Genomic DNA, 9,923 nt, shown 5'->3' with positions numbered 1-9,923 from the left:
TGAATATTTTTAAGACCAGTCAAACCGAGTTGAGCCAGGCCGGCAGATGTGATGGATAAACGGCTGAAGACATTTTCTAAATCAGCAGCCACAATTGGGCCGTCCCCGAGTGTTGGACACTTTTTTTCCTGAAGAACACAAAATTCAGGCGACAAACAAGGTCCCTCAATCCTAAAGGTCCTAAGTTTTATATTTGTTGGCCTTACCAGAGCCTATACGGCAAACCAGGTGTGTACACCAGACAACCTGACCATCAAACAATGCTCAGCTTTGCCGGCTAGTGCTGGGAAGCTAACGTTTGCTAGCCATGAAGTGCTCAGAAGCAAACCCCTGGATCCACCTGCGAAGTCTGTATGTTGCAAAAGAATTAAATCTGAGAAGAAGAAATGGCAAAAATGGATCACGGATCAGCAGGTGGATGGAACCAGAACTTCGACCTCTCCATCGTCCGCCTGCTGGACCAACATCAGTCTGGATGTTTTATGATTCACTTGTTCGAATCCGGCAATAAAAAGAAAGTAGGTCGATCACGTGAACGGTGAGCTGGGTCCGAAGGTCGTTAAGAGGATTAAAAATTAAGGAAGCGAGGCAGGAGTGAACAAGGAAGGAAGGAAGCAAGGAAGGAAGGAAGGAAGGAAGGAAGGAAGTGTGAGAGAAAGAGGTGAAAAAGTAAAGAATAAAGAAAAATAAGAGAAAAAGTAAGAAGGAAAAAATGAATGTCAGAACAGCACTGTCTGAAAAAGAAGACAATAAAACTTTACTCACTTATTAGTCATTAATTAAATTTCTTTAATGTTTAATTGGCAGCCACTGGAAAAGTACAGCCAGTAACACCTTCACAGAGATAACAGCTGTGGTGTTTGATAAATATTACAGAGTCAGCGTTGTTACACTTGATTTACTTCTGAAGATAAAGCTGTTCACGGTTCAAGATACGTGACGTAAACGTGAAGAAACTCTCAAACCGGTTTTATTGTGCTGAGCTGTGATGACGAGTTTAAAGGAAATGCACTGACTCACTTATATTCATTCAGTTAATTTAATTATTTAAGCATTGAGGGAGTTTATTTCAAGCCAGACTGTCGACGAACAAGCTGGAGATTTTGTTTAAAGATGGCACCCATTTTTTGAGCGTGGGCGACTTCCCCAACTCCTAACGGATACGAAAATAGTCGTTTAATTTATGTTTGCAGCCTCAATGAAGCCACAAACAAAATGAAGAATTAAAATAACGCTTTGAAGTTTAAAGTTATAATCAGCACGTAAAGTTTTTATGGGACACGTCTTTTGTGATCATGTTTTCCTGCTGCAATGACCTGTGTGACATTTTTTATTATACTATACTTTTCTGTTATACTTTTATTATTATAGGGTTGGATTAGAAATGTGCACAACGACAACGTTTTTATGACGACTGTAACATGTTTTCCTGCTGCAGTAACTCAACCTGTGTGTAACATTTTATATTATACTTCACTTTGCGTTTCTAAATATGCTTCACATGCAATAAAACTAAACCATAAAGAACATAAGAACATAATGTCTTGGATGGATGAACAAATAACCAGCACAGTTCTGTTTTTAAAAGATTAGTTTAGAAATGTGCACAAAAACAGGCGGTCTGAGACACACGAGGTGCAGGTATGGCTCTTCATGCATGTCAGGTAATTATTTCCTCAGATAAGACGGCTGAGAAAAGCATGAACACTCAGACGCTCCGTGGTGGCGTCGGCGGACAAAGAGTAAATCATTGTCTCAGAAGAAGAATTTCTAGCTACACAATCAGACAAACAATCCTGTCATGACTGAGAGCCAGTGAGAGATGAAGGTTGTTCCTGGTACATGGAGTTTGGATTCTGAGGACTTAATTTCTCTTGATTCCTGGACTTGAGACACTTTATCTGAGTACAGAACATTTCTATCTCATAACAGAAAGAGTCGTGTCCGTAGAGACATTCAGTAAGAAAATATGTGAGATCATAAATGTGAAAACTACATCACAGACTGCCAGAAATCTGCTTTTCTAATGTAAATACAAGAAGCATTCACAAAAATATGTTGTTCTATGCACAAGATTATTTATTTTTACTATTTCGCAACCTTTGTTTACCGCCGAGACGACACAGCTGATATAGATTTGGTAATTAGACAGGTTTTATTCAACTTTTAAATCCGGTTCGTATGATTTCCAACTTTCTTTACTCCTTCAGCTGCTTTTTCATACGAAGTTAAGTCAGCTATGCAGTTTAGCTCCCAGCCTTTAGTGAAGCAATGCAGTTTAGCTCCCAGTTTACATTACGTTTTGCATACTTCAGCCCTGTCACACTTTCCCAACTCTTCATACTTGTTTTTTTATATACGTTATATACCTTAAGCCAGAAACTCTGATATTTATATTACATTTTTAAAGCCAGCAATGCAGTTTAGCTCCCAGCTTACATTATGTTTTGCATTCTTCATCCGTTCCCCATATTTACACTTATTCATACTCTTTTCAACTTTTACCCACTTTATACAACTCTTTTTACTTTAAGACAGAAACTTTATTCAAACCTCTCCCTGAACTTTTAAAGCCAGCAGTGCGGTTCAGCGTCGGCTTTGTTACATTCAGCATCACACCGCAAATTTCTAAAGAAATAAGAAAAATATCAACATTTCCACAGGAACTCAAATTTTATTTCTATTCCTCCTCATTTTAAGACAAAGATTGTAATTTCTAGAAACAGATGGAAATATTATTTCTGCAATAGCAGATTGTTTTCATGCATCTATGAGAACAAGACTCGTATATATAATAAAACACAAAAATAGCTTGATGGGATGGCGATTTATTTTATTTAAGTTGCAGCTTGACTGAAAGCATTTTTGTGCATGCTGAATGAAATGTGTAGTGTTTCTCTCCACAATCTGACATACTACTTTGGGGGGGAAATATATATATATATGTTTATTGGTGGCTAAAAATGAGTAAACAAAGACTTTCCAATGACCTCTAATCTTCCTCTAATGCCGGTCTTCATACATGGTTATGTGTTGGATGTCGTGCACAACAACGTCCGTCACAGTCCGTCACACTGATTGAGATCAGCCTGTTGTTTGTGTTTTTGTCTGCACTTGTTCTGAAAAGCCTTTTTACGAAAAACATTACAACAGCAACGTGGGACATAGGAACACACAGGAGTCGGATCACAGATAGTGTCAAAAACAGGTGAGTGATGATTAACTTCTGTCGCTGTCATTATCTTCACGTCTTACACAACAGCTGCAGTGACCCATGGAACAAAAACATGTGGTCGCAGACAGACACAGACCGGCTAATGGACATAAAATGTACATTTAGTGACTGATGTATTTATTTTTTGACATATGTGGTGTTTTGTGTGTGTATGAAATTACAATATGTGCAAAAAAATAAGCTTAACTTATGATATAAGTTACTTTGAATGGCAAAATACTTTCACAGAAGAGTTTGGATAAACTGTACGAGGTATATTGTTTAACTCGTGACCCAGTGGGGGAAGTGTCCAAACCAGTACGCCCACGGTGTCAACCAAGTGGAGCAGAGATGTAACCACTTCTTTCAAATGTTTGCATTTTTAAGAAAATGTAAGAAATGTAAGAAATGTAAGGAATGGTAGAGTTTCACAGTCTAATTGGAAGTATGACCTTTTTCTGTTGAAGCATGTATGAAGTATTTAAGACCCTGTAGACCTACAGGTATGTTTTATATATATATATATATATGTATACGTGTGTATATATATATATATATATATATATATATATATATATATATATATATATATATATACAACAAACATTGTCATAATTTGAGAATAAATCGAAGTTTAGGTCGATTTCGTAGGCCTTAATTAACTTTAACTTTATACTTTGACACATCTTTGACACGTGACATTAACTTTAAATAACCTTGTTAATAATCACATTTAAATTCCAGTTGAATTTACAAAATAATTATATTTACATTTATTGATAGCGTTGCGAGGTAACATGTTTCAGCTGTTGTTCAAAAGCCACATTAAACATGGCAACAGTGATCTGGTATAGACTAATAATTTGCTTCATCCTCTTACATAATGTACCTTTTAGGTTATTTGACCTGGTGTGCTAATGCTAATATTTAGCCGAGCAAACAGTTGCTCGTACACGTCCAGCAGCACAGAGCAAAGTTAGCATGTCATGTTTGTCATGCTAATTTAAGCTCTGCGTTAGTGCACACCAGCTCCTGAGAAAGAATATCTGTCTGTTTATCAGCTAAATACTTTACTATGTTCACTAGCTGGTCAAAATACCAGCTAGTATGATTGCGATTTTGGTTAAAACACTTGTTTCGTGCTGTTACACAAGTTTAAATGGCTCCATTCCCAACACAGAGGCTGTAACTCCAACTAAAGGAGGAAGAAAAAGTCTTTTAAAAAGTCTGAAAGTCTACAGCTCATTGCTCTGTGAGGCTAACTCACCTGAACACAACATTCAAAAAGAGACCTTTCCGATGGTAGCTGACTCTGTTCTTTTCTATTTTTATATAATGTGACGCTAGCAAAGCAAACACGTGGGCATGATATTGCTTCATACTTCCAGGATGTTGAATCACAAAGAGAAGATGCTCGGCTGCTTTCTTCACCGGACATTTCTCCGACTCATGTGGTCATTTGAGAACAAAAGACACTTTATTAGTTTGTCTTCTAGTCCTGATACTGTCAGCGTATTTGACGGGACGGAGAGTAGTTTGTTCCTAACTTTTATCATCAGTACTGTTTGTTTTACAAAGGTGATAACTGAAGGGGATGAGTTGCATCTACTCTTTTACATTTCAATGTTGTCTTTGTTTTGCTGCCCTTAGATATCAGAAATACTTTTAATAAAAACGATAACAAACCCAGATGAAAACTGAAAAATGAGATACAGTCACTATTATCTTTTAAATAGCTTTATTGTTGTCTCCCCTCTTTGGGGGCTCAGGATTATAACAAAACAGAACAAGAGTTACAAAGAGACAGTGTACAAAAATAAATTAAGGCACAAAAAATAACAGAAAACATACATTTACCCCAAACAACACTGGAGCTGAGCTAACCTGGACTCGTTTACTCATTCTGAGCCATATAGAGCTACATGGCAGTGACGATATGATGTGCGTCCATAACAATAAGTTACTATTAAATAGTAGAATTCGGACAAATAGGCCGAAATAGTTTAAAACGTAGATCTGCTGCGACAGGAATGTTCATGTAATTATTCTCGACATCCCCAGATGCATTTTACAGAATAATAATCTGATGAAAAGAACAAGTAGAGGCAAAAATGTAGAGTCGTATGAGATACTACGACGAGATATTCATGAATTACTCTCACCTCGAATTTCCAACATCTGGTTACAGAATTACTGAAATTCAGGACTAAAATTGCAAACAACATTTTCTAGAATCATCATTTTCCTTCAGAATTGCTAACATGCTAACATGCTAATCATCTCTACATCTGCTTCACTCTCTGCTGCAGGAGCTCCAGCTGCCGGGCCACCTCGTTGGGCAGGTCGTCGTTCACCTGTTCGCTGAAGTACTTCCTCACGTCCTCCACCTCCTTTTGCCAGAACTCCTGATCCAGGGAGAACAGCTCATCGAGGTCCACGTCTTCCTTCAGGCCCTGGAGGTTCAGGGAGTCTCCGCAGGGCAGGTAGCCGACAACGGAGGGCATGGCGCCGGCCTCGCCGTTCAACCGCCTGAACATCCAGTCCAGCACGCGGATGTTGTCGCCGAAACCGGGCCAGAGGAATCCGGCGGTGGGGCTCTTGCGGAACCAGTTGACGTGGAAGATCTTGGGGAGTTTGGCGCCGGGGCGGTCGGCCATGCTCAGCCAGTGAGACAGGTACTGTCCAAAGTTGTAGCCGAAGAAGGGACGCATGGCGAAGGGGTCGTGCATGATCATCTTGCCTGCAGAAAAGAAGAGGAGAGAGAAAATTGGTAAATATCGTATAAAAATCTCACAAATCCAGTGTTTGTGGGTGACGTCTACTCAATGTCCAATCAAGCAGCCTTTACTTCAAAGATCACGTGCTACTGTCTGAGTCATTAAACAAAATCAACACTCCTGACGAGGCTCTACAATATAAGAGGAAAGATTGGATACGGACCTTTGTGTTCAGCTGCAGCGGTGGCCTCTGACCTCATGGCCGCTCCGACAAACACTCCGTGCTGCCAGCTGAAAGCCTCGTACACCAGAGGGACACCTGAAGGAAGCACAAGTTGGATTAGTGTTATCTGATACTGTCTCTATCCATCTTCTCTTATTCTACCGGTGTTGTCTCCAGGTTTTTCCGATAGTTCCTGCTCACCTTCTGGTCTACGGCCTCCGAAGATGATGGCCTCAATGGGGACTCCCTCTGGGGATTCCCACAGTGGGTCGATGATGGGACACTGACCGGCCGGGGTGCAGAAGCGAGAGTTGGGATGAGCGCAGGGTTCACCTTGGGAGCGAGAAAGACAGGAAAGTAAGCTTCACTTCACAAGATCCATCGACTACAACAAAGACCTTTGGTTGACAAGACCGAACTTCTAAAAAAGTGGCTCATCTGTAAATAAGAAAAACTAAACTCTCACCATCTTCTTTGCTCCAGGGCTTGTTCTTCCAGGAGGTGATGGTGACTCCCTCGGGCAGCGACTGGTCCATTCCCTCCCAGTACACACCGCCATCGCTGGTCTCTGCAACGTTGGTGAAAACAGTGTTTTTGATGATGGTCTTCATGGCGTTGGGGTTGGTTTTGGCCGAGGTGCCGGGTGCAACACCAAAAAAGCCGTTCTCAGGGTTGATGGCACGGAGGTTTCCTATTGATAGAGAACAAAAAGGAAAAGGTGTTAATTTGTGTTATTATCAGTATGATCTTAATGTCCCTGATGGCAAATTTAACTTCACAGAGTCTTTAGTCCCTCACCTTGGTCATCAAACTTCATCCAGGCGATGTCGTCTCCAACACACTCGACCTTCCAGCCCGGCAGCGTCGGGCAGAGCATGGCCAGGTTCGTCTTCCCGCAGGCGCTGGGGAAGGCTGCTGCCATGTACTTCTTCTCTCCAGCAGGGTTGGTGACACCCAGGATCTGAGCAGGACAAACATTTGGTTTGGTAAGAAAGGACAGTGGGGGCTGGATCTATCAATTCATACATTTTTTTTCTTTTTTGTTCCTCACCAGCATGTGCTCTGCCAGCCAGCCCTCCTCTTTGGCGATACGTGAGGCAATGCGCAGAGCAAAGCACTTCTTCCCCAGCAGGGAGTTTCCTCCGTAACCACTGCCGAACGAGACGATCTGCCTGCGGTCGGGGATGTGGGCGATCAATGTCTGCTCAGGATTACAGGGCCAGTTGTTTACCAAGGGCTCTGAAAGAGAAATCAGTACATTTTAATCAGTTGAGTGGTTGTGATACTAGAAATACAACAGAAGTACTTTTTACCAGCTGTATAAGAAACAAGATGATGCTGTTGACGTACTTTTGAGCGGCAGAGGACAGCCGACGGAGTGCAGACAACGGACGAAGTCTCCGGTCCCGAGAGCGGACAGCACTGCCTTCCCCATACGGGTCATCACCCTCATACTGGCCACCACGTAGGGCGAGTCGGTCAGCTCCACTCCGATTTTAGAGAGGGGGGAACCGACTGGACCCATGCTGTAGGGAATCACGTACATGGTACGACCTGAGAGACAGAGATGTCGACATTTTAATGAGGTTTTACTGACGTTGTGTACTTTACTACAGCTGATGAAAAGACTACAGCTGTCTGATAAGCTTTTCGAGGCAGAAATAACGTTCAGGATATTCTTTCTCTGTCGCACCTTTCATGCAGCCGGGGAACCTCTGCGTCATCGCTTTGTCGAACTCTTCCTGGGACATCCAGCGTCCCAGCTGGCTGACTCCACCACCCAGAGGTGTGGGCACCGTGTCCCTCTGGTCCGGGGTCACGATCACAGTCTTACTCTCCACGCGAGCCACGTCCCTCGGGTCGGTCCTGGCCAACCAGCTGCAGGAGGAGGAGGAAGAAGAAGGATGGAAGGGAAGGAGGAGAGATGAAGAAAACATTAAGTACTTTAACCTTTGTTTTTGGAAGAAGAAAAGTTCATGCCTAAGACGCTAGTGCACTTTTTGCTGCAGGATGAGAAAAAACATCTTTGCTAATCACGCCTGAAGCTGTTTAAGCATACATGTGTTTGACAGCTGCAGGTGATCAGGTGTGCTCTGACTGAACGAGCCGGACCTGCAGGTTTCTAAGAATGTAGACCTTTTCAACTCGTGTTGTTTCTTACAACAGCGGCTGACGGCCGACAAGTGCACATTGTCTTTAACAACAACATGACTGGGCAATCTACCAATTACATCCAGTAACAAAACAACCACTGTTATGACTGCTGACAGTCAAAAATGATTACTGTTATATGACCAAACAAGATGAAATTCAACATTTCAAAATCACCTACCAGTTCTCATATTTGCTGAGCTTCTTGATCAACCCCTGCTCCTCCAGCTGGGCGAGGATGGTGCGATTCTCTTCGTCCGAGCCGTCGCAGATGTGGATGGAGTCCGGCTGACACAGAGTCACGTTTGCGTCCAGGAACTCTTTCACGGCCGGACTGAGGGCGCTGAGATCGCCCTGCAGGACCCTGGGACCGCTCTGGTTCTGGGACTGAAGCTGAGGAGGCATGGCGTAGGAGTCTGGAGATGGAGAGAGTCGAAAGGAAAGACGAGAGGAAGTCTAGGAGTGGACGGAGGAAATGAAAGAGGAAGTAGGGGTAAGGAGGATATGAGAGGAGAGCCAAAGAAAGAGTAAAAAGAAGAGGAGGATAAAAAGCAGAGAGAATCAGTTTAGCACATGAATCTTTTCCAAAAAAGCAAAATAAAGTGTTCAAACTTGAAAGGTCTCTGTCATTTAACTTCATTTTCCATCTTTCTGGCCTCCGATCCCTTTACCAGCAGCTAGATTTCCTCTAATTTAAACTATTTTGCGTAAGAAATACTGCACCAAAATTCAAGTACATGCTGCAAACTCCAGTTCAGACAGACTCTGGGCGATGCAACAGCATCCCATCTCACTCTGCAGACAACTTCAGTTTCCCTGCTCACATTACACACACTGAAAAAAAGAGAGAGCGTCAGGTTACCTTCAGTTGTTTTCTGTTTGGAGCAGTGAAGCCTTCAGCTCGGCCTCATCAAGTTGATGTTTTCTCGGAGAGTCGAGGACTTGTTTCTCCTTCTTGGTCAGTTGTATCTCTGTGGAGGAGGATTGTCCTTTTTATACTCTGGGGTGTCCCACAAGAGGCGGGAGGGGAGGCAGGGAGGAGGAGAAGGGGGTGGGGAGGGTGTTGCATGAACCTGCATATCTGAAAAACACGGTGTTACAGGCCGGCCGGTGAATCATTAATCTGCAAACGGGACGTAACATCGTCTTCACGTAACTGGTTCGCTCTGCCCCCCCCCGGCTGAACACTGATAGCTGGCAGTTGGCTCAGAGCCTGAAGAGAGACAGACAGCTCTGTCCTCACCGCCGCTGGCACTCAGTGTAACACACACAGTCACTCCTGACCGACAAACACCAGGGTGACAGTGTACAGTTTGATCTGAGGCCAGTCTGAAGTGAACACATTTGAGATTTTTCCTCTCACACAAATCATGCAAACAAGTACTAAATGCAATAAAAATGCAAAAATTGCAACAAAAATTAAATAGCACAGCAGAAAATAGATGTGATGTGTTCAGATCTTTCTTGGTTTGTAAAAGAAAAGGTGCATTCCACACTTTTTCTCTGAATCGGCTAAAATTAAGTGCCACCAAAAGTCGTCATCTCTGCTGTTGAACTTTGACCCACGTGACTAAATGATGCAAGTTCAGAGGTCGACACCGTCGGGCCGGAGAGTGAC

At 42.7% G+C, this 9,923-nt stretch overlaps 1 protein-coding gene across 1 annotated transcript; it reads right to left on the bottom strand.

The window, feature by feature from the left end:
• Nucleotides 1–4,935: 4,935 nt before the first annotated feature.
• pck1 (phosphoenolpyruvate carboxykinase 1 (soluble)) lies at nt 4,936–9,270 on the bottom strand. The gene is made up of 10 exons (XM_073469078.1): nt 9,168–9,270; nt 8,487–8,761; nt 7,848–8,032; nt 7,505–7,708; nt 7,206–7,393; nt 6,953–7,115; nt 6,621–6,845; nt 6,356–6,487; nt 6,155–6,250; nt 4,936–5,954 (listed from the first exon to the last, which is right to left on the bottom strand). Exons 2-10 carry the CDS (start codon nt 8,708–8,710, stop codon nt 5,497–5,499), a joined length of 1,875 nt encoding a protein of 624 aa, XP_073325179.1. The 5' UTR covers nt 8,711–8,761; nt 9,168–9,270; the 3' UTR covers nt 4,936–5,496.
• Between the last annotated feature and the right edge of the window lie 653 nt (nt 9,271–9,923).

This window comes from Pagrus major, chromosome 6, assembly GCF_040436345.1.
Source record: "Pagrus major chromosome 6, Pma_NU_1.0".
NCBI classification, from domain to species: Eukaryota; Metazoa; Chordata; class Actinopteri; order Spariformes; family Sparidae; genus Pagrus; species Pagrus major.
The sequence above is the reverse complement of the archived record's forward strand: the minus strand, read 5'-3'. Positions and strand labels throughout refer to the sequence as shown.